This window comes from Meles meles, chromosome 15 (genome assembly GCF_922984935.1).
Source record: "Meles meles chromosome 15, mMelMel3.1 paternal haplotype, whole genome shotgun sequence".
Classification (NCBI taxonomy): Eukaryota; Metazoa; Chordata; class Mammalia; order Carnivora; family Mustelidae; genus Meles; species Meles meles.
In genome coordinates, this window is record NC_060080.1 from 11,393,202 (window position 1) to 11,416,673 (window position 23,472).

The 23,472-nt window shown below is 40.5% G+C and overlaps 1 protein-coding gene across 1 annotated transcript in view; it reads left to right on the forward strand.

Moving 5' to 3' along the window:
* The first annotated feature begins 689 nt into the window (after window positions 1-689).
* DDX1 (DEAD-box helicase 1) overlaps window positions 690-23,472 on the forward strand; it is a 40,586-nt gene continuing 17,803 nt past the window's right edge. The window contains exons 1-16 of the mRNA XM_045979342.1: window positions 690-780; window positions 2,636-2,687; window positions 2,980-3,043; window positions 4,204-4,233; window positions 4,834-4,930; window positions 6,832-6,879; window positions 9,290-9,373; window positions 9,603-9,686; window positions 10,060-10,136; window positions 11,014-11,086; window positions 12,722-12,798; window positions 12,912-13,026; window positions 13,752-13,890; window positions 19,053-19,113; window positions 21,983-22,081; window positions 22,926-23,015. Of these exons, the coding sequence (XP_045835298.1) occupies window positions 765-780; window positions 2,636-2,687; window positions 2,980-3,043; window positions 4,204-4,233; window positions 4,834-4,930; window positions 6,832-6,879; window positions 9,290-9,373; window positions 9,603-9,686; window positions 10,060-10,136; window positions 11,014-11,086; window positions 12,722-12,798; window positions 12,912-13,026; window positions 13,752-13,890; window positions 19,053-19,113; window positions 21,983-22,081; window positions 22,926-23,015 (1,206 nt within the window). The 5' untranslated portion in view covers window positions 690-764. The remainder of the gene's footprint in view (window positions 781-2,635; window positions 2,688-2,979; window positions 3,044-4,203; window positions 4,234-4,833; window positions 4,931-6,831; window positions 6,880-9,289; window positions 9,374-9,602; window positions 9,687-10,059; window positions 10,137-11,013; window positions 11,087-12,721; window positions 12,799-12,911; window positions 13,027-13,751; window positions 13,891-19,052; window positions 19,114-21,982; window positions 22,082-22,925; window positions 23,016-23,472) is intronic.

The window sequence follows — 23,472 nt, forward strand, 5'->3', positions numbered from 1 at the left end:
GAACGGTGGTACAGCAGGCACCTCACCCGCCCTTGAGTTCCTGAACCTTCCTGACTCTTCCTGTCCTCCTCTAAAAGCACTAACACGACCCGAGGGAGGTGTGGGGAGCATTAAACCCTCACGCATTCTTCTCGCCCTGCAAAGAGGAAGGAGCCCAAGCCGCAGGGCGGCCAGATAACCCGGGATGCTCGGGCCCACGTGGGTCGCCGGGGCAGGGAGCGTGGGGACCTCCATCGAGGGCACCGAGGGGATGTCTCGGGTGCAGGCACTCCGTAGAGCAGGGTTTCTGGGCAATGAGCTCAGTGCATCCCCTCCATCCTTCACACACCACAAGGCCCCGCTGGTCTTCAGAGGCTGGGGGTGGTGCACCGGGCAGCAGCGAGGGCAGCGCTTTACTATCAGACCACCCTGGGCCACCGGGTGCCCCTCCTCATGTAACGTCTGCTTCCTCACGTGTGTTAAAGTGGTCCTGATGACGCACGGCACGCTCTAAGTAAACGGTAACCATTAGCACGGCTAAGGACGACCACCGGTCCTGGCTACCGGTGGAAGGCGAGGAGGTCCGGCGGAGCTTGGGCCACGCGCTGCGCGCTCCCGGGCGGCCCTTTTCTTCGGCCGGAACCGTTCTCCCGGGACTGGGGTCCTGCCCGGACTCGGAAAGCCGCAGACCGCAGGCCGGAAGCGCGCGCTGCCGCTGCGAAGCGTGTCTGTGCGGAGGGAGGGAGGGAGGGAGAGCGAGCGGAGCCGCGCGCGACCCGGCGAAGATGGCGGCCTTTTCTGGTGCGTCTTGCGAGCGGGGAGGGGCTGGGGCGAGCGGCTCCATCCGCGCTGTGGCGCGGGGGCAGCCGGCCGGGAGCCGTGGGGGCGGACAGGTGCGGCGCGGGCCGGGAGGGAGCTCTCCGCGGCGGTGTCCGCGGTGCGGGGCGACCCGCGGCGGCTCGGGGAGGCCGGGCCGGGGCGCCTCGGGGTTGGCGAGTGCCTCTCTCCGCGGGGCCCGGCCGCGCGTGCCCCGGCTCCCCGTCGCCTTTCTCCGGTGTCGTCGGCCGGCCGGCAGGCCCGGGGACCCGCGGCCGCCGAAACGGGGCGGCGCCGCGCCAGGCCTCCTGCCGGTCTGACGTGGCAGCGGGGCTCGGGGCTCGGCCCGGCCGACCGGCGGCCGCGCGTGGGCAGGCGCCGCGGGCCGGGCCGCCCTGCCTCTGCCCCCGTGGTTCCGGGCACACGTCTGGCATGTTAAAGGCCGAGCCGGCCGCGGTAACGGTCCAGGCCGAAGCAGGTTCGCCCGCAAACGCACTCGCGCCGCGGACGTTTTGCACGTTCACGTGTTGTTTATTGGCTCCGTGACCCCCTCCTTTACGCCCCAGCGTCCTTCACCCCGGAGTGTGACTTCCCCGCTTCTTTGTCATCCTTTTTACATCCGCAGCTTTACGGAGCTGCCACCGGCGTTCTGCGCCGTCCAGGCGGGGAGGTGATGGGCGGTGAACGTATCCAGTGGGGCCTGTGATCTCCAGTGGTCTCCGCCTGTTAGGGCACTTCAGATAGGACACAGGACTGTGCTTTCTCCCCTTTACTCCTGTAAAAACGGGAGGAATTCCACATCTTTAAGTCACTAGAGAGGGTTTCTGGTTTGTGTGTGTTGGGTCTTATGAGAGGAGGCAAAGCGGCATCCACCCAGGGTGGCAGCTGGCTTTCTTCCCCCAGCTCCCCGGGAGCGAGATTTTAGAGCCCGGGTGTGTAGAGCAGTTCCAGGTTGTCATTTTGTAGGTTTGCTTCTTCCGGAGGCATGCACAGATTTCAGGAATGTTAGGGTAAAGGACTAGAAGAGTCTGTGATAGGAAATAAAAACAATCACAGAACATGAGCATTCCTGTTTTCCCCTTAAATATCAAAGTCTTTTTTTTTTAAGATTTTATTTATTTATTTGACAGAGATCACAAGTAGGCAGAGAGGGAGGCAGAGAGAGAGGAGAAAGCAGGCTCCCTGCTGAGCAGAGAGCCCGATCCCAGGACCCTGAGATCATGACCTGAGCCAAAGGCAGAGGCTTAACCCACTGAGCCACCCACGTGCCCCAGTGTTCTATTTTTTTTTTTTAAGATTTTATTTATTTATTTGAGAGAGAGATTATGAGCAGGAGGCAGAAGGAGAGGGGTAAGCAGACTCCCCCTTGAGCAGGGAGCCCAATGTGGGATTCGATCCCAGGACTCTGGGATCATGACCTGAGCTGAAGGCAGAGAAACCTCTCTCCGGCTCTCTCCAGTCATAGGAAGGAAGCTCTCGCTGGCGGCTACTGTGTATCAAGTGACAACTATGTGTCAGATGCATTGCATATCACTATCCATAATCTTCCTGTGGCTCTACAACGTAGATCACATCAGTGTGATTTTGTCCGAAGAAAACAGGTTTACAGCTTCGCAAGCTCTAGAGCTTGCTCAAGGTCACGTTGCTAGAGTGAGTTTGTATTTGAACGCAAGTCTTTCTCCATTAAGTATATACGGTTTTCAGCGGTGCCATACTCTGGAGGTACTAAATAACAGCTATGCTCCAAAGCCTTTTCCCTTTTCTTTGGACAGTAATTTTAAAAGCAATATTATTTACGCTTAGTATGTTCAGTTTTTTTAAAGTGAGTTTTTATTTTCAGAGATGGGTGTTATGCCCGAGATTGCTCAAGCCGTAGAAGAGATGGATTGGCTGTAAGTACATAAAGCTTAAATGCACCTGTGACAACAGTGTTCAGTAATTTAAGCAGTTGTTAGTGATCTTATCAAATATTTTTGAATCTAGTTGAGTAAAATTCAGTTTTTCTTAAGATTCTCTAATAAATTATAGAAAGCTTCCTTTTTTAACTTTGATGTATTTTTAGCTGGAAAAGATTGGTGCTATTTACCAAGTAAAATTCTCTTTTAAGTTTATCGTTTAACCTAACTTATTTAGCATAGGTGATTCTCTTTTTACTAACTAAAATTCTTCAAAATATTCTTTTAGTCTCCCAACTGATATCCAAGCTGAGTCTATCCCATTGATCCTTGGCGGCGGTGATGTACTTATGGTACGTTTGCTTTTGGGGAGGTATTTGGGAGCTGAGGACACACAATCCTGTGGCAGTTTGTGACCCACTTGAAGAGCTCCATAGGCTTAGAAATGGTATTTTCACCAAATTACTTTTATTCACATTGAGAATACATACACTGTATTCAGAGTAATGAGGCAGAAATTGTGGGGAACACAGAGATGAATAAGATGCAGTCTGTACCCTTGAGAAGCTTAAATCCAGTAGCATATTAAGACAGGTACACAGAGAAGTGTCTGTCATACAAGTGGCTCTATTGGGGGGAGGTATGTTTTAGACAAAGGAAAGATGTAAGAGAAAAGCTCCGTAGTAGAGACTATATCAGTAAAAACTGTGAGTAGGAGAATGCAAGATACGATCCCAGAGTAATTCAATCAGGTGTAGCAAAGAATGTGGTGGGAGGGAGGCGTATACCTCGAGATAAGATGGGAAGTATGTAGTGGGTCAGATTATTTGGCTTCTTTCTCAAGTGTCATGTTAAAGAATGGGTATTTGTTGGCGGGGGGGGGGGGGGGGGGGGGGGGATCGTTAGAAATTAAAAAAAAAATAATTTATTCTAGAGAGGGAGAATGCCTGCATGAGCTGTGGGTGGGGGAGGAGCAGAGGGAGAGGAAGAGAGAATCTCAAGCAGACTCCAGCAAGACTGGAGTCCCATGCAGGGCTCCATCCCACAACCCTGAGATCATGATCCGAGCTAAAACAAGGAGTCCAGTGCTTAGCCCGCTTAACCAACTGAGCCCCCCAGGTATCCCGGGGTCACTGGAAATTTTTAAGTGGGGCTGTGTTACATCGTTAGAACTGTGTATTTATGAAGACTGATTTGGTAGCAGTTTATAGTACAGCTCAGAGATTAGATTCTGCTGGGATACTTTTGTAATAATCTAGATTAGAATGATGAGACTTGCATTTGAATGGTAGCACTGGGAAAGAAGAGGGGAGAGCAGATTGTTGAGGGATGGGGGAGAAGTGACAAGATTGGCAGTAGTCACAGTTGACTGAAGAAACCTGAGGAATCTAGAGGCACTGTGAAAATTATAGTAGCCAGTCAAGTCTTTAAGATTTCTCCATACTGTCATGTTAATTTGACTTTTTTAATTGACAGTCTAATTTGTAAACTCAATTATTTTTTTCCCACTTAGGCTGCGGAAACAGGAAGTGGAAAAACTGGTGTAAGTAATAAACTTAAGTTGACTTACTTTGTAAGAGTTGATTTTTAAAGCAAGTTTGAACAGTAGTTTTTACTTTGAATACTTAATAAAACAACCATTTCCAAAATGTGAGGAATTGATTGCTTGCCACTGAGAATGATATTTTAGTTGGCAGCTTCTGAAATAAGATCTGCAGGAGTATAGGCTTAAGACTAGTACAGATGTAAACTGATCTTGGATAAAGAGTTGCAGTATCTTTAGTATTTTTATTTATTTCTGAGTTTTAATGTGATGGCTCTAGTAATAAAGAGGCTGCAAATAGAGGTGGCTCTCTTATTGGCCTGGACCAGGGTTGGTAGACTGGACAGTATTTTTCCTCTTTAGGTTTGTTCTGAAAGTCCCCATTATTTATAGTTTTGGGGTGTCAACTGCCTCCTGTTTCCTTCACTTAATCAACTCTTTTTGTTATCTTGCTGGTATTTTGGACTTGGGCAAATGAAATTAGAGTAGCAGTCTGGAATATGTAATTATTTAATGTGCATGTGTAACTTTTGTAACATTGATTGTTAAATTGTCATTAATATTGAATACTAATGTAGGGAACTATTGCTTCTTTGATAGGCTTTCAGCATTCCTGTTATCCAGATAGTATATGAAACTCTGAAAGACCAACAGGAAGGCAAAAAAGGAAAAACAACAATTAAAACTGGTGCTTCAGGTAAGTTTTGCATATTAATATTTCCCTTCTATTTAAAAATAGTAATTCTCATTCCTGGCATTGACAGATGGGAGGTGCGAATGTGCATTTTTATTGTCAGTGTTTGGGGGATAGGACTGTTGGCATTTGGTGCCCTGGAAATCAGGGATGCTAAATGCCATTTACAGCATAAATTGTGAAAGATTGTCTCTCCTAAAATACTAACAGTGCTTTCTTTGAGAAAACTTTGGCATTTTGGAAATTTAAATTTAGTTATTAGTTATTTTAATTTTTTTTAATGCCTTTTATGTCTAATGTTAAGGATAAATTGGTACAGTATTTTACAAAAGTATTGAGGATTTTATAAAAAATTGATGGAATTAGAGTCCATGATGGTGGGACATATTTCTTCCACAGGGGAAGGAGGCATGCATTGTTTTTCCTTTAAGGAAGGAGTCCAGGAAGTTAAAATGTAAAGTGTAAATTTGAAAGTGCATTATGTTTAGTCCAATTTACATGGAGATCGATCCTTTTACTAGGATTTTCAGTCCCGTCTATGCCCTGGATAATGTTACATCAGTTTCCTCATCTGTAAATTGTGTTGCTTTCATTAAATGGTTCTATTTTGTTATATTTTGACAACATTTTTTCTGTATTTTAAGTCACATTTGTTTCATGGTACAGAACACAATTGTGACAAAATAGCAAGCTTAAGTGGAATGAACTTGCCAGATCAACATTTCTCAGCAATTTGAAAGTAACAGTGTTGCATAGTTCGTAGAATGAACTCATAAATAAATTGTGATCTAATGGATAGTTAGGAGCTAATGGAATAGTTCATTTAGGAAAGGTGGTGGTAAAAGAGAATGCTTCCAGAGGATAGTAGTACCATCCAGAGGAGGTAGGAGTATCAAAAATCATGGCCTGTGAGGAGTAAAGACACTAGAGGTCTAAACATAGAGAAACAGGTACAGAAGAGATAAGATAACTGTAAAATCATTGAAGGGATCTGGAGAGAAAATAGCTGTTTCAGAAAGGACCAGGACTAATTAGAAATAATCAAATGAAGATTTTTGTTTAAGAACTTACTAGTAATTAGAAGGAGCAATGAGAGAGAGAACCTCAAGAGTAAGTTACTTCTCCATCAGAGTGTTTAAGCAGGTGTAGATATTGTTGGGCCACAAGTAATCAAGAAAAGATTTCTGCCTTGGGCAGGAAGTTAGGCCTGAAGTATATATAGAGTTCTCTAGCTAATACAATTCTTCGGTTATGCGTAGACTATTAAGATGTTTTAAAAAAGGAAAATGCTGATTCCATGAAAGTGAGGAGGGAAAAAAATTGTGACTTTCGAATGTGATACTGATTTAAAGGACTTGCTTTCCTTTTAAAAATGACACAGTGATACTTAACTAGATCCTGATAGGTTCGTCGTTTATTTTTTTTTTTTAATTTTTTAAAAGATTTTATTTATTTATTTGACAGAGAGACCACAAGTAGGCAGAGAGGCAGGCAGAGAGCCTGATGTGGGGCTTGATCCCAGGACCCTGAGATGAAGGCAGAGGGTTAACGCAGTGAACCACCAAGGGGCCCAACTTGGTCGTTTCTTTCAACGTATTTAGTTGCCAAAGCTTCATTTTATCCGTGCCTTCATAGTTACGACAGAGATCAGTGCCATCTGCTACCAAGTGCTGTGAAGCAAGTGAGGAGAAAAGGCTTTAGCCCAAGGGCGATAATTACTGCCTTTCACTTTCAATTTTGCCTTTACTAAAAAGAGTAAAATGTTTACTTGTATATTCCAAATAATTTTTAAAATCATATTAAATCTAGATATAAATCAGAATTAAGGTATCACATAAAATATATTTTATTTTTTAAAGAGTTTTTAGTTTCGTATGATTGTGTGTGACTTATTTTAATTGTAGTGCTCAACAAATGGCAGATGAACCCATATGACAGAGGGTCTGCTTTTGGTAAGTAGATGGATTTTAGCAGCTTATTTCTAAGAAATTTGTTTTTATTAATATCTGAGAATACCAAGAAAATTATGAAAAAGAATAGTATTAAATGAAGATATATGATGAAAATGAAAATGAAAAATAGTATTAAATGAAGATTTAATTTACCAGATATTAGAATATAGTTGCTGTGTTTGAGTAGTTGAGTAGTGACGTAGGAATAGTCAAATAAGTCACTGGAATGTAATGGAAATATGTTCTAGTATATGTGATAAGTTGACACGCGGGAAACATATTTCAGTGGGAAAAAGAACGATTGATTCAGTAAGGGTGCTGGCATAATTGATGCTCCGTCTGGAGCAATGTAAAAGTAATTTGTAGTTGGAGACAAATTCTGTATGTACTTGGGATTTAAATAGACATACATGTATTATTTATTTTTAACAAGATTTTATTTATTTGAGAGAGAGAGAATGCAAGAGTGAGAGAGCACAGCAGGGGGAGGGATGAGGGAGAGGGAGAAACAGACTCTCTGCTGAGCAGGGAGCCCACATGGGGCTGGATCCCAGGAGCCTGGGATCATGACCTGAACCAAAGGCAGATGCTTAACTGACTGAGCCGCTCAGGTGCCCATATGTATATAATTTAAATATAGAAAACTACGTGTACAATTTTGAGGTGAGGGAATTTTCCTAATCCAAAGAGGAAACTTGGAAATTGTAAAAGATAAGGTTTATTTCTATACAATTAAAAAAAAAAATGTATGTGGAAAAGAGAGCACAGAAAAAAATACAGAGAGAATACTTGCAATGTTGATGAACCATAAAGAACCTTATGAGCTGGTGAGGGGTTCTTGCATAGGTAGCAGATCAAGGTACTTACTTTGGTAAGGAAGACCAATAGTGAAAGTGGGCAAAGGGTACAAATAGGCTGCTCGCCAAAGAGCAAATCCAAATGGCAATAAACATCCGAAAATAATGTTTACAGATAGTAGGGAAATGGGAATTAACGTTTCAGTGCGATTTTGTTTTATACCCATTTGATTGGTAAGAATTGAATAGAGTGATAACCAACCTAACAAATTACTGCCTTTCTGTAAAGTAATTTGGCATTACCAATTAAAATAAAAATTATGTATTTATTTCTGGAAGGTCTGGCCCATTGGAGTAAACGTGCCAGGATATAAGGCTATACATACAAAGTCGTTTGGTGCAGCATTATTTGTAATGGTAAAAAACGGACAACAAAATGTTGTAAAAAAAAAAAAAAAGTTCTTGCTAAAAGATTGGTTAACACAGATTAGGTTGTATCCGAGGACTACTGTGTAGCCATTACAGAGAATGAGCCAGAACTACAGTGTTGACTTGGAGAAATTTCCACCAGGTATTGGTGAGTAAGAAAAGCAGAATGCAAAGAAATAGAGAGTGGGCAAGAGGAATCATGCCCAAAACAGACAAAAACATCCAAATTGCTGCTCTCTACCATATGATCTCAATTTATTTGACGTGTATATCTGTATACATGTATAAGAATTTTAAATAAAAGAATTTTAAGGATTTGCCATTGCTTGGAGAACTTTTTAAAAAGTTCAGAGTTATAGAATGTAGTACTCATATGAATAAGGATTTATACTTTGAATAAATTAATTTCTGGTGATGTGTGATGAGATGCTTTTCTTGAAAGTTTGCTTTACATTCAGGTGCTGATTATGGGTTACAAGCCTGAATCAGGACAGAAGTTAGAGTTTCTTTCCAGTACAGACAAAAGCCATGTGCTTTCTTTAGAGTCAGTAAGCTCTAATAAGTGTGGTGACTGACCACATTGCCATATTGGACATAAATTTTTAGGGTCCTAATATTAGCAAATAACAACAAAGGTTTATTTATTTGTCTTTGTCCTGTTTTCTCTTAATGGATCTGGATCGATGGATTGGGGAGCAAGCCAGAGATACTTTTTTCCTTTTAGTGTAGTATTCGCTTAAGCTCTAATTTAAGCCTAAAATCAAAGCCACAGGTATTGATGAGTGAGTGCTGCATCCCCTCTGAGGATCCGTTTCTTTAAGACTCTAGAGAATGGTTGTCTAGACACATTTGTGTTGGTAATACAGCTACACTGTCAGTGGGAGTGAGATTAGGTGCTGTGTTGATTCCTTTCCAGACTTGATGCGGTAAAATCTTGTCCTAGTTAGCAGATAATGGTACAGGAACTAGTCTGCTACATGGCCGGCCCTCCAGGAGGTTAATAAGGACAATTACTTTTGGGGAAGCTCTTTTTACTCAGGAATCAGTAAGTCTCAGTGTCTGGAACATGGCAACAAGTCAAGTGAAGCAATTATTTTATTGGTGAGACTGAATGATATTCGTTTCAGGATGCTTAATTTATATACTCTGTGCTGACATGGTTTTTGTGTTTTTCGCAAATCCAGCAATTGGGTCCGATGGTCTTTGTTGTCAGAGCAGAGAAGTGAAGGAGTGGCATGGATGCAGAGCGACTAAGGGGTTGACGAAAGGTATTTTAAATAGCATTTGCACTTGTATCGACTTGTGAAGTAATGTATTAATACATGAACTTCTCCAAGTAGCTTTAAATCAAGGATCTGAAAAGATTTCTAATGTTACAGAAAGATCTATAGTTCTTCATTTGGAACATAACAAATTGTAATTCAAACAGTGGGGAAGGGGCTTAATGGTAAGTGATTCATAGGTGTGTATAAATCTCACAGTATTTTGCCCTTCTAGGGAAGCACTACTATGAAGTGTCCTGTCATGACCAAGGATTATGCAGAGTTGGGTGGTCCTCCATGCAGGCTTCCTTAGACCTAGGTGAGCATTTCTAAAATAAACTGAATTTCCTGGTTTATATTTGTGGATTGTTGACATTTTATGATAGTGGGGAGCAAAATAATCTTAACCACACAAGTTTCTATTTTCAAGACTTGGAAATAATAAATCTTTGTATACCTCACTGTGTTCCAAAAAGATTTGAAGTACTAAAAAATACATACTATTACAGTGTAAAACAGGAGGAAGAAGGTTAAAAATATAAGGGAAGTCAGAGTACAGTTAGTATGCAACAATATGTACCACACAAAACTGCATAGATGCTTCGAGTTTTTGTAGATTTTTAGATTTGTACGGAGCTTTAAGTTTTATCTTTACTCTTAACCACATAAATAAAATACATTTTAAAATCTAGGTACCGACAAGTTTGGATTTGGCTTTGGTGGAACAGGAAAGAAATCCCATAATAAACAGTTTGATAATTATGGAGAGGTAAGTTGTATTATCGATCTAATTGTAGCATTAGTAAGTTTTCTTGTGTACTTATTTGATCACTGTGACGTGTCTAGGAGTATAAAAGGGACTCTGAAATTCAGGTGGATTTTCTGAATATTTTCCACAGAAAGTTCAGATTTGGATTTCAGTGAAGAAATGTTACAAAATGAGCTGCATGTTTTTTTCTTATGCCATTTATTAGTCTCTCCAAAATATATTACTTTGTCTCTGTTTTCACCCATTTTGATTTTGGCTTTGACTTGAATGCATATGTTCTTCTCTTTTCTTATTTTTAATCGTGGTGAATCTAAATACTGTTTTTTGTTAAGTCTTAATCTGAAGTAAGGAGGATGAGCCTGAATATGTGGATTCTAAAACGCCTGTCAAGATGCCTCTGCTGTGATATGCTGTAATAGACAATTTGTTTCGTTTTTATAGACTTTATTTTAAATAATCTCTGCACCCAGTGTGGGGCTTGAACTCAGAACCCTGAGATCAAGAGTTAAGTGCTGCACCAACTGAGTCAGCCAGGTTCCCCAATAGGCTCTTTTTAGCACCTCCATTAGGGCTTCAAGGAACTGTTTTGAAGCACTGACTACTTTTGATGTAGCTGTACTGAACTTTTAGCTTTTTTTTTTTTTTTTTTTTAAGATTTCATTTATTTATTTGACAGACAGAGATCACAAGTAGGCAGAGAGGCAGGCTCCCTGCTAGCAAAGAACCCGATGCAGGGCTCCATCCCAGGATCCTGAGATCATGACCTGAGCTGAAGGCAGAGGCTTGACCCACTGAGCCACCCGAGTGCCCCTGAACTTTTACCTTTATTTTACGATTTTTCTTTCTATTAATAGCACTGCACTTTCTGCTTTTCTAGGAATTCACTATGCATGATACCATTGGATGTTACCTCGATATAGATAAGGGGCATGTCAAATTCTCTAAAAATGGTAAGCTTTCAATGGGTTGTCTTGTTAGGGAAGGTAAGGTACCCAATATTTGTGATTTATAATTCTCTTACCCTCTTCTTCAGTCCTCCCTCCCTCCTGCCCTTCCTTTTGAACCAGTATGTGTTGAGCATTTACTCAATGCCAGGCACACCAGGAGGTGCTCTGTCTAGAACAGAGGATGGAGTAGACAAACATTTCATCTCATGACTTACCTACTGGTGGGGAAAGAGAGATGCAAGGTATGGTAGGTTGCAACAAGGAATATAAGGAGTGTAATCAGGGTAAGGGGATGGAGGGTGCTAACAGTCTAGGGGTATGCTACTTCATACTGGGTGGTCAGAGAAGCCTTCTCTGATAAGGTGCCATTTGAGTAGCAATCTGAATGAGTTGGGTGGTGGGCTGTACAAAAATCTTCAAAGAGTATTTCAAGCAGCGGGAACAGTAAATGCAAGGGCCTTGAGATAAAAGTGTGCTTGAGGTGTCTGAGTGACATTGAGGAGGCCAGTGGGTCTGGAACACACTGAGCATGGAGCAGGGTGGTGGAATGTTAGGTCAGTTGAGGCAGTGAGGCCAGGCCATATAGGGCCTCCTTAGGTCATGGTACAAACTTTCTGAGTGAGATTGGAAGCCATCAGGGTTTTGAGTGGAGAGAATTGATATCCTCTCTCTTCACTTCCACTGTTTCATGGCTTCTGTGTTAAAAACAGAGTGGCATGTGTGGTAGCGGTAGATGGGGGCCAGTGGGATGCTGGGAATTGTATTTGGGGCATATTAAATTTGAGATATTTACTACACATCTAAGTGGTGAAGTCAAGTTAAGTGGTCAGATGTGTAAGGCAGGAGGTCAGGGTTGGTGGTACAGCTTTGGGAGACAGTGGCTTATAGATGATACTTAAAGCTAGAAGGCTGGATTCCATACCTAGGGAATGAGAGTAGATAAAGAATAGGAACGATCTGAGTCCTGGGGTTCTTTTGGTTAGAAGTCAGCAAAGTGAGGAGAATCTTGGCAGAGGTGAAGGAGGAGGAGAATCGAGAGATTGAAGTCCTGTAGTCCACGTAAAGAAAGTATTTGAAGGAGGGAAGAATCATATTGTATCCAGTGCTTCTGATGGCCTAGAAAGGAGGATGAAGATTAACCACTGGGTTTGGCAAGTGCACGTCACTCATGATCTCTGTTTTGGTGAGCTTGATGGGTGAGTTGGGGGAGTGTGACTGGGAGTCACTTCAGTGATGAGAATGGGATGAAATGAAATGACGCAGTGACAATGGAAATCAGGGAGTTTCACTATACATGGGAGAAGAAAATAGAAGATAGAGGAAGATGTGGATTCAAGGAGGTTGTCTGTATTTTAATGTTACAGTATGGTTGTGTGCCATGGGCTGTCTCATCGAAGTGTCTAATGGAAGTGATCCATTATGAAGGGGAAAATGTAGAGTGGGAGAAGGGGCACTTGTAGGAGTAAAGTAAAAAGTGAAGAGTTTGACATTAGGCAGCCCAGTTTAGCCATGGGAGCAGGATGGGAACGCATGAATGTGCGCAGGTTCGTAGATTTGATGATGTGAGCATATGGATGTTTTTTTCTGATCATTTTGTTTTCCTCAGTCTCTTTCTCTCCCTCTCTTTTTTTTTTTAAGGAAAAGACCTTGGTCTGGCCTTTGAAATACCACCACATATGAAGAACCAAGCCCTCTTTCCTGCTTGTGTTTTGAAGGTAATCAGAAAAATGTTGCTATGATTATAAGCTACTTTGATCTGCTTTATTTTGTACTGGTTCATTTGCTGTTAGGTTAAGAATTTTCGTTTTCTCCCTTTCTTCCATGGTAGAATGCTGAACTAAAGTTTAACTTCGGTGAAGAAGAATTTAAGTTTCCACCAAAAGATGGTTTCGTTGCTCTTTCCAAGGCGTCGGATAGTTGTGTTGTCAAATCACAGCACACAGGTATTGCTTCTGAGTGGGTAAGAATTGCAAGAATGGGGTACTGGCAAACACTCCGGTAAGGAGGCTTCTCCTAGTGAGTGAGTTAGACATGCTCCCTGTGCTGGTTTAGTCACACATCTTTACTTAACACGTCAGTAAAATTCAGTTTTAAAACCTGATTCATAAACTCTTAAGTATTTGGTTTTGTTTAGGCATTTTGGGGAGCCTGATCATGGTGATGATATCTAGTATTTATAAAATTGTGCTTACTAAGTGCCACGGCACTGTGTTAAGTTCTTTACGTAGATTATTTAACCTTCACAACCCTATAAGGTAGTACTCTTCCCATTTTACAGACAAAGACCTCGAGGAATAGGGACTTGACGTAACTTGCCCAAGGTCACACAGCAAGTAAGTGGTAGAACTGAATTTACACCCAAGCAGTTGGACTTGAAAGCTCATACTCTTACCATTGTGTTGGCTAATCTATTTCAGTTACTTAAAGTAAATACATTTCATAGCTTGTTTACTTTATCACATATGATCAGTTGCAGTCACTGCAAGTAAATTTTAAAAAGCTGTAGTTGATTTTAGGAATCTTAGCTTTATTTTGTTTTATGACCATGTCCTATAGTTTTTTGACAGTTACTGAAATTTTTGATACTGGAATATTTGTGCTCATCCTTCACGAGTAAAGGTATTGAGATGTGATTTGAACATGTTCCCATCGTTTTCATTTTCTTCAGGTAGTGCGCAGGTGGCACAAACGAAGTTTCTCCCCAACGCTCCAAAAGCGCTCATTGTCGAGCCCTCCCGGGAGTTAGCTGAGCAAACTTTGAACAACGTCAAGCAGTTTAAGAAATATATCGATAATCCTAAATTAAGGTAAGCTTCCTTTAGTGCTCAAATGCCTTATTGTTTTTAGGTTTGAGGTGTTTTGGAAGAAGAGTAAGAAAAAAAAATGAGGTAGAAATTCAGTATGCGGTACATATGCACAGGTGTGAGTGTGTAACTTTAACTCTGATATGTAGTAGCAAGTAGTTTTTATAAAAACTGTTAAGTTTTTGTTTTTTTTAATTTTTGTTTTAGTTTTGTTTTGAAGGAGAGAGAGAGAGCTTGTGTGCTCTCGCACTGGGGTCGGGGGTAGCGGGGGAGGTGGGGTGGGGGAAGGGCAGAGAGACTCTTGGGCTCTCCTCCCAGCCCAGAGCCTGACAGGAGGCTGGATATCACAGCCCTGAGATCATGACCTTAGCTGAGTCAGATGCCTTCCGGGTACCCCTAAAACTCTTGTTTGATAAGTTTCTTCAAAGATAAGTAAATTGAGATTTTTCTCTTACATGAAATGTCATGGTTTGCAAAACAGTATCAGTAATTGTAATTTTTAATTTTGTATTTTTTTTTAAATTTTATTTATTTGACAGAGATCACAAGTAGGCAGAGCAGCACACAGAGGGGGGTAGGGGAAGGAGGCTTCCTGCTGAGCAGAGAGCCCGATGTGGGACTCGATCCCAGGACCCTGAGATCATGACCTGAGCCGAAGGCAGAGGCTTAACTCACTGAGCCACCCAGGCGCCCCCAGAAATTAATTTTTTCAAGAGAACATTTCATTCAGTGTTAGATCCATCACTTCATCTGTGTAGAAAATATCACTGTTTCCCACATGTTGGTAAACAGTTTGGGGAAGCTGAGTCTAGCCTGTCTCACAGGAATGAGAACTTTCCATTCAGGCTTTCCCTGGTCACTGCCTAGTCGGAGGGTTCCTGGTACCCCTGGAGGGAGACCATAAGTGAAGTGATCTTGTGGAGCTCCTTGCTCAGTAGCAATCCCTTTTGTTTTGAGGAAGGCCATGCCTTATAAACTACTGTGTGAGTTGATTGGTTACTTGATTTTTGTTAATTACCTTTTTTATTGAGACATAATTCTCACACCATAAAATCCACCATTTTAAAGTGTACAATTCAGTGGTTTTTGGCACAGTCAAGTTGTGCCAGCATCACCATTGTCTGCTTTCAGAAATTTGGAATTATTGGCATTTTTTTTTTAAAGATTTTATTTATTTGTCTGTCAGATAAAGGGAGAGAGCATGAGAGAGAGCAAGCAGCAGGCAGAAGGAGAAGCAGGCTCCCTGCCTGGCAAGGAGCCAGATGCGGGACTAGATCCCAGGACCCTGGGATCATGACCTGAGCTGAAGGCAGATGCTAAATGACTGAGCCACACAGGCGCCCCAGGACCATCTTTTTAATACTGATCTCTCTTAAAAGTTAAACTTACTCAGGGATAAATTATACTTGATACAGTTTTTTAGGTAAAATAATTCTTAGTTTTGTTTTGAGGATTGGTGCATATGTCACTCATTGGGGAATTACTTGAATATCCTACTATGTGTGGAGTCTTAGGCTCAGGATCAGGGGCATAACAGTGAGACAGTCTTTGCTTTCACAGGATTAAGTGTGGGAGTGTGGGGATTGTGTGAAAGGGAGAGAAACAATGGAATAAATGGGGTAAAATGCCTTGGAGATATGATAGGGAAAGTCACTGTAGGAAAACACAACCAGGGAATCTGCTTCATGTCAGGGACTTGGAATTCTTCATAAGAGAGTGTGTTTTGAAAGAATGTAAAATGCTAATATGAATGGATTTTTGTGCTGTAATTATCTGTAAAGGTTAACATACCTATAGATAGGGACTTGAAGGGAAGATGAATAATCTATTTATTAAGAAGGATGGGGCGCCTGGGTGGCTCAGTGGGTTAAGGCCTCTGCCTTCGACTCAGGTCATGATCCCAGAGTCCTGGGATCGAGCCCCGCATCGGGCTCTCTGCTCAGTAGGGAGCCTGCTTCCCTTCCTCTCTCTGCCTGCCTCTCTGCCTACTTGTGATCTCTGTCTGTCAAATAAATAAATAAAATCTTAAAAAAAAATTAAAAAAAAAAAAGAAGGTAAAATTGTAGGGGTGCCTGGGTGGCTCAGTGGGTTAAAGCCTCTGCCTTCGGCTCAGGTCATGATCTCAGGGTCCTTGGATCGAGTTCTGCATCGGGCTCTCTGCTCAGCAGGGAGCCTGCTTCCCTCTCTCTCTCTGCCTGCCCTCTGCCTACTTGTGATTTCTCTCTCTGTCAAATAAGTAAAATCTTAAAAAAAAAAGGTAAAATTATGTTTTACTTATTTTGGTGTTCTGTATAAATGAGCCTTCCTTGAAAACCCAGCTCAAGTCCTAGTCTGCAAGGCTAGCCTGGCTATACCAGCCCAGTCCTTTCTCCCTCCTTGGATACCACTGACTGTGTGTGCTTCACCTTAATCCTTATACACTGTCGCATGTTAGTGTTCTTGTTTTAAATATGCATAGCGTTGCTCATCCCAACTTAGCTTTATAATCCTTAAGTCAAGGGCTGTTCTTTTATATTCCTCAAGCCTACAGTGCTTTGTACACAAGGATAGATTGGGCTGTGTGAGTATCTTCTAAATTTATAGGGATAGATATAACTGATAAGGAAAGTGGGAAAGAATATTATAGCAGAAGAAATGATAGATTGAAGGATCAGAGTTTCCAAACCTGGGAACTTAGGGACTTTATTTAAAGATACAAATTATTTATTCTTCTCTTAGATATTTAATATTAGATATTCTTCTCTTAGATATTTTGAATCAGAATTTCCAGGGAATAGGGATTAGAATTTTTTTGTTTTCTTTAGGAAGAATGGCAGCTCTTCCAGGGATTCCTACACAGATAACTGGCATCTAATATTACCATATTTAGGAAATGTAATAGCTCTAGAATGGTACGTGGTTAGGGAATATGCCAAGGTAATAGACGTTCATAGGTGAGAAAGCACTTGTATTTTGTATTTCTTCTTTCTAAATTGTTTAAGATGAGGATAGGAAGCCATAAAGCCAACTTTTAAATCAGTTGTAGTGTTACAAGACTCAGTGTTAAGGTCATCTACTTTCTTAGTATGTTCCAGGATTTTTTAAAAGACTGTGGTCATTAAGAATAAAATTAATAAAGGAAGATACATGGTAGATATTTCTGATTGGAAGTTACTGGCTGTATCAGGAGGTAATTTTGCTTGCTTTATAAGGAGGAGACAATCTTTTTGTGAATAGCTTTAGTGGCATCTAATTCACATACCTTACAACCCACTCTTTAAAGTGTTCCAGTTGCTTTTAGTTTTTCTGTTGTATTCACAGAGTTGTACAGCTGTCACCAAAACCGTTTTTAGACTTTCTCCTCCCTCTCAAAGGAAACACTGTACCCGATAACAGCCATTCGGTTTCCTCCTGACCTCACCATGCCGAGGCAGCCACTGATTTATTTTCTGTCTGTAGATTTGCCTGTTTTGGACGTTTTACATAAATGGGATTGTGTGATACGTGTCCTTTTGTGACTGGGCACTTGCACTGAGTATGATGTCAGGGTTCATTCATGACACTGTGGATCAGTGCTTATTTCTTTTTTGTTGGGATGCCAAAAAGCATCCCATTTATATGCACATACCGTGTGTTTGCTTATGCGTCCATTAATTGAGGGTGTTTGGGCTGTTGCCACTTTTTGGCTACTGTGTTAGGAACATTATTAGTGTGCAAGTTTGTGTGTGGACAGCATTTTCATCTCTTCTGGCTGTATACCTAGGAGTGGAATTGCTGGATCATATAGTAGCTTCATGTTCAGTGTTTTCAGGAACCACCCAGCTCTGTTCTAAAGTGACAACACTGTATTACATTCCTACTAGTAATGTGTGAAGGTTCCAGTTTCTCCAAATTCTCAACACTTACCTCTCATTTGATTGTAGCCATCCTAATGGGTGTGAAATCTTATCTTATTATGGTTTTGATTTGTATTTCCCTAGTAGCTAATGATGTTTCTTACGCTTATTGGTCACTTGTAATGTCCAGTTTTTTTGCCCATTTTTCATTTGGGTTGTTGTTTTGTTGAGTTATCAGAGTTCTTTATATATTCTGATACCCATGTGATATTATTTATTAATAGGATTTGTGGATATTTTCACTCTCTTGATAGTGTCTTTGAATTACAAATTTTTTTTTTTTTTAAAGATTTGATTTATTTATTTGACAGACAGAGATCACAGGTAGGCAGAGAGGCAGCTAGAGAGAAAGGAAGGGAAGCAGGCTCCCTGCTGAGCAGAGAGCCCGACGCGGGGCTCGATCCCAGGACCCTGGGATCATGACCTGAGTCAAAGGCAGAGAAGCTTTAACCCACTGAGCCACCCAGGTGCCCCAAAGTACAAAGGTTTTTAATATTGTTGAGGTCCAATTTCTTTTTTTCATTTGTTGCTTTTGTTTTTGGTGTTGTTTATGATGAGACTTTGCCTAGCCCGAAGTCATGAAAATTTACCCCCATGTTTTCGTCTAAGAGTTTTACAGTTCTGTGTCTTGTAATTGTACCTGTAATTTATTTTGAATTAATTTTTGTGTATAGTATAAAGAAGAGGTTTAACCTCATTCTTTCGCGTGTGCATATCCATTTGTCCCAGCACCATTTGTTGAAAAGGCTGTTCTTTCCCTCACATAGAATTGCCTTAGCATAACGTGATCTTTTTTAACCTAAGCATTAAAAAAAAATTTGGAATGAGAAAAATTCACACAATGCGAAAGAATATCCTGTGAAAAATAAGGATTTCACCTAGTCCCCCCGTTTTTAGTTATCCCATCTGGAGGCAACTTTTAACAATTGATACTTATATATTTCAGAGATATTATTTATACACATACAACCACAAGTGTTCAAGAAGGTAGATTGGAAGTGGATTTTGGAGCCCTGGGAAATAGCCTGGTACAGGAGGACACGGAAACGAATGAGAACTGGTGTCTTCTGGGTCTCGAGTGTTCACGTGCTCGTCTGCACGGCCCGTTCTAGCATTTATGCGGCTGCTGCAAGTGAAGCGCTTAAACTCCACCCTTCTCCAGCCTCTGGTTGTAGATTCTTTCTCAGTTACTTAACTCACCCAATTTCCACTGAAAAGAAATGGATACAAGTCAGACAATACAGCCAGCTTGAATGGTTTTCTATGTTATCATTATGGTATTTATTTCAGGGAGCTTCTCATAATTGGAGGTGTTGCGGCACGGGATCAGCTCTCTGTTTTGGATAATGGGGTAAGTTGTACTTTTCATTTTTAAGAGGTTACATTATGAGCTGTCATTTTGACAGTTGTAGTTCTGTTATGTTTCAAGAAGAATCAAGTGAGTCTGAAATTAGAACAAGATCAAAACAAAATTTGTTCAAAAACATGTTGCAAGTCTGTCTTTCTTTTCCCAAGAGTATACAGCACGGTAGTTTCTTCCAAACCCTTCATGCAAAATTCAGCACACTTTTTTTTTTTGGTTTACCTTTTGAGCACTTGAGGATTTTCTTCTTGCTTTCTCATGAATTAAGAATCCTTTCTTTTGGAGATAATGGGAAAAGAAACTGTAGTTAAGAATAGAAATGGAGATCAAGTGGATTGCAGAGAATGTGGACATTTTGGCAGTGACCCAAGGGAAGGATGAAAAGTGATAAACTGGCTTCAGGAGGAGAGAGATGAGTTCAGGTATGGGTCAGGGGAGTCTACAAAGGGTGCGTAGGCATGCAGTTACAAAACACAAAGCTAGGACTGGGATCCTTATTATTAGGTAATATTCTTTTTTTTAAAGATTTTATTTATTTATTTGACAGACAGAAATTACAAGTAGGCAGAGAGGCAGGCAGAGAGAGAGAGGAGGAAGTAGGCTCCCCGCCGAGCAGAGAGCCCGATGCGGGGCTCGATCCCAGGACCCTGGGATCATGACCTGAGCCGAAGGCAGAGGCTTTAACCCACTGAGCCACCCAGGCGCCCCATTAGGTAATATTCTTAACTGGGCTCATCAATCCTGTGGAGCCAGATATAGATAGGACTTCATAAAATATTTTGTAGATATGAAGTAACTTGTCCCTTTTAAATTTCTCTTCCATTTCCTTCCCTAAATATTTTATTATTTAATCTAACCCACCTGATACTGAGTCATGGCAAGGAAATATGTCCACTTCTTTCAGTTCCATTGGTGCCCCTGTCAAGTGAAATTTTATGCTGTATGGTTTAGATTGACCTGGTATGACATATTAAAAGCAAGGAATCCTATTACTGTACTTGTTAATACTATTTTAAGATAGTAATATTGCTTTGATATGTTCTTATTTGCTGTACTATATTTTTTAGTGGTTGTAAGAGATTTAATGTTCATTTCCATTCTTGGCTCCTCAAACCCAAATCCGTTTTCCTCAGAAGTTATTAAGTTTCTTAACTCCTGTTTTCCAGCTGTGGAGCTTTTAGGGAATTCTGTATGCTTCTGTCAGTCATATCTAAAATTTGGTACAGGCTAAATCCAATGGTAGTTTTATTCTGTGGCCTTCTTGACATCTTCAGGTCCATTTTGCTTAGGGAATCTAATACATTCTCTTTCCATTCTTTCCATCTGTAATCAATCTGTCCTCCTGTGATCTCCCATCATCCTCTGGCTCAGCTATAGTCCTGTGTTGTGTCTTGTGCTGAGCTAAAGTCAGCTTTGGAGTGAGAGAGTAGAACTGTGTAATTTTTACAATTTTAAAAAGTTGCACAGTTACGCAGCATGTGCAGTTGAGGCCCAGAGGAGTAATTGGTGCTATTATACAGGTTTTTCCAGCTTACGTTTTTTAAACCTGAGAGACCTGGTATACATATTTCACCTAAATGAGTTTGCATGCTGACTTTAGCTGCTGAAATTGAGGAGAGTGGAAACTCACGTGTGGGTTGAAATCCTATGGTAAAGAGATGTTACAGTAAAGAGTAATGAACCAGAAGGATATTTTGTTCATGGCTACGTATAGGACCTGTCACCGTGCTTGGCACGTAGCTGGTTCTTAATACGCTAAATAGGCCTTATCTTCATATTTTCAGGCAATATTCTCTACATTGAACTGAGACTTGCTTATAGTTACCAGTAGAAATGAAATAGTACTCTCCCTATTTTACAGATTAGGAAGAGGACTTATACTAAATATTAAGTCACTTGCCCAACATCTTACAGTCCCTAGATAGAGCCTACTTTAAAACCCATGTTCCTGATCACTGAACTTGATAAAAGATGCATGGGTGAATGTAAAATATTGTTCATTGTTTGTACTGGTGTGGGGGTTCATTATTCTCTTCCCTTTGAGTATGTTTGAGAATTTTTATAATAAAAAGTTAAAATAAACCTTGTTCCTGAGTTAGACCTTTTCTCATGTTTGTACCAAGTTTGAAATCCCAGTTTGGATACTTATAAGCTGTATCCTTTAAGTTCTTGTGATTTTAGTATTCTAAACTTCAGTTTCCTCATGTAAAAATAGAATATTTAGGGCATCTGGATGGCTTAGTGAAGCATCCGATTCTTGACCTTAGCTCAGGGTTGAACTCAGGGTCATGAGCTGAAGCCCCATTTTGGGCTTCCCACTGGGCATGGAGCCTACTTAAAAAAAAAAAAGAAAAGAAAAAAAGGGAATAATAATAGTAGTGTTTCCTTTAGTGGTCATGAGATGATAACAGTAGTTTTAAAACATTAGCACAGTGTTGCATCAGTTGTCACAGCCGTCTTGCATCGCCAAAGGTGTTGCCCGTTTTTCAAAAAAAGAGAAAGTTGAAAGCAGAAGAGATGAGGTTACACAGCTGGGTGCTGGAGCTGGCACTTGAATCCGGGTTGGATTTCAGAGTTCCCATAAATCAGTCACTCACATAATGCAAATTTTATGTATTAGACTGTACGTAACAGTTAAGGATGTCAAAATTGGTTATCAGAATCTTCACATTAATTCCAAACCAAATACAGGTTTGGTAATAGGGCATTATCTACAGTTTCTGTTCTGAGAATTTCGAGCTGATGATGGCTGCTTCAGTGTGCATGTTTTCACCATAAGTAAACCAGTGCTCGATGCTGTTTTACAGTGATCAGAGTAATGGTGTGGTTTTCATTAGGTGCTTTTGATGTTTTTCAGGTAGATATAGTCGTTGGCACTCCAGGAAGACTAGATGATTTGGTGTCAACTGGAAAGCTGAACTTATCCCAAGTTAGATTCCTGGTCCTGGATGAAGCTGTATGTTGACATATAGTCGTACTTTGAGGAAAACTTTTTGCTTGTGTTTCGGGAGATAAAAATACATAAAATGATGGAAAAAAACAACTATTCAGTCATGCTTCCAATACCTAGAAATAATCATTACTAGTACTTTGGTATATTTTCATTCACTCTTTGTATTTATATAAATACTATTTTACATGGTAAATCAAGTTATGTGAATCTAGGAAAACTTTTTTTTTTCTTAATAAAGTCACATAAGTATTTCATGTCCTTATTTTTAAACAGTTTTTAAAGGCTGTCTAGTGGTCTGTTATATGGATACTTCATGGTTTATGTAACCACTCTTGTGACTAGATATGTAGATTTGTTTTTTACTCCAAATAGCTATCTTTGTTGATACATAGATTATTTTACACATTACAGTTACTTTTTCATGTCATAGTTGCACAATGTGAAGTTTCAAGAACATTAATGTCTTGGAAGCTCTTGAGACATATTTCCAAAGTATTTTCAGTGTAAGTTGAGGTGGTTTTTTAGTACTGAGGATTTTTGTTTTCATTTTTTCATATTAAAACCATATGTTTAAGGATATGTGGTAGAAACCGTTATCTCTAGTATTCATTCTAGAATACTGGAGTATAGTTTTTGATTGTTTATGGCCAGCTTTTTCATATTCTAGTCACATGGAATTAAAGTTGAATTTATAACTTGTCTTTATCTGGTGGGAAATAATCATTTTGAGAATATGGGGATATGTATGCTGATGAATCCATTCCCATTATCTTTCTACATTTGATTTACAAAGGAAAGATTCAGGTATTGATTAAAAAATTTATGCTTTTCTTTGCTTCTCATTCAGGATGGGCTTCTTTCTCAAGGTTACTCTGATTTTATAAATAGGATTCATAACCAGATTCCTCAGATTACCTCTGATGGGAAAAGACTTCAGGTATGAAACGACAGCATGTCTTAAAATACATGTGGACAATTGTTAAGTGTTAATGCTTATTTTGTTTTGTTCTACATTTTGTTTTAGTGTCTTCTGATTAAGTTAACTGCTTTATAAAACATTTTCTTTATTACCTCAGTAAACAGTACACACAAAGAAATGGTCTTGAAAGCTGCTCGTAGAAATGAAGGAGAAGGGAACTTGAGGAAATTAGGGGTCACAGAAGATAAGTAAAAAAATCTTAGTGGTTTTTTTCTACAGAGCATTTAGAGTTTATATTTCCAGACTGAGGACTGCTTCCTGTTTGAGGGGGCAATATCGTGAGCTGTTGAAAACAGCTGTTGTAATTATTTCTTAAAATATTACTCTTATTTTTCTCACCCTTAATTCCTAGGAAGAATTTGAGAGGTAGAAGAGACTTTAAGGGGGAGAGAAGGGAATAAATAGTAACCTCTTC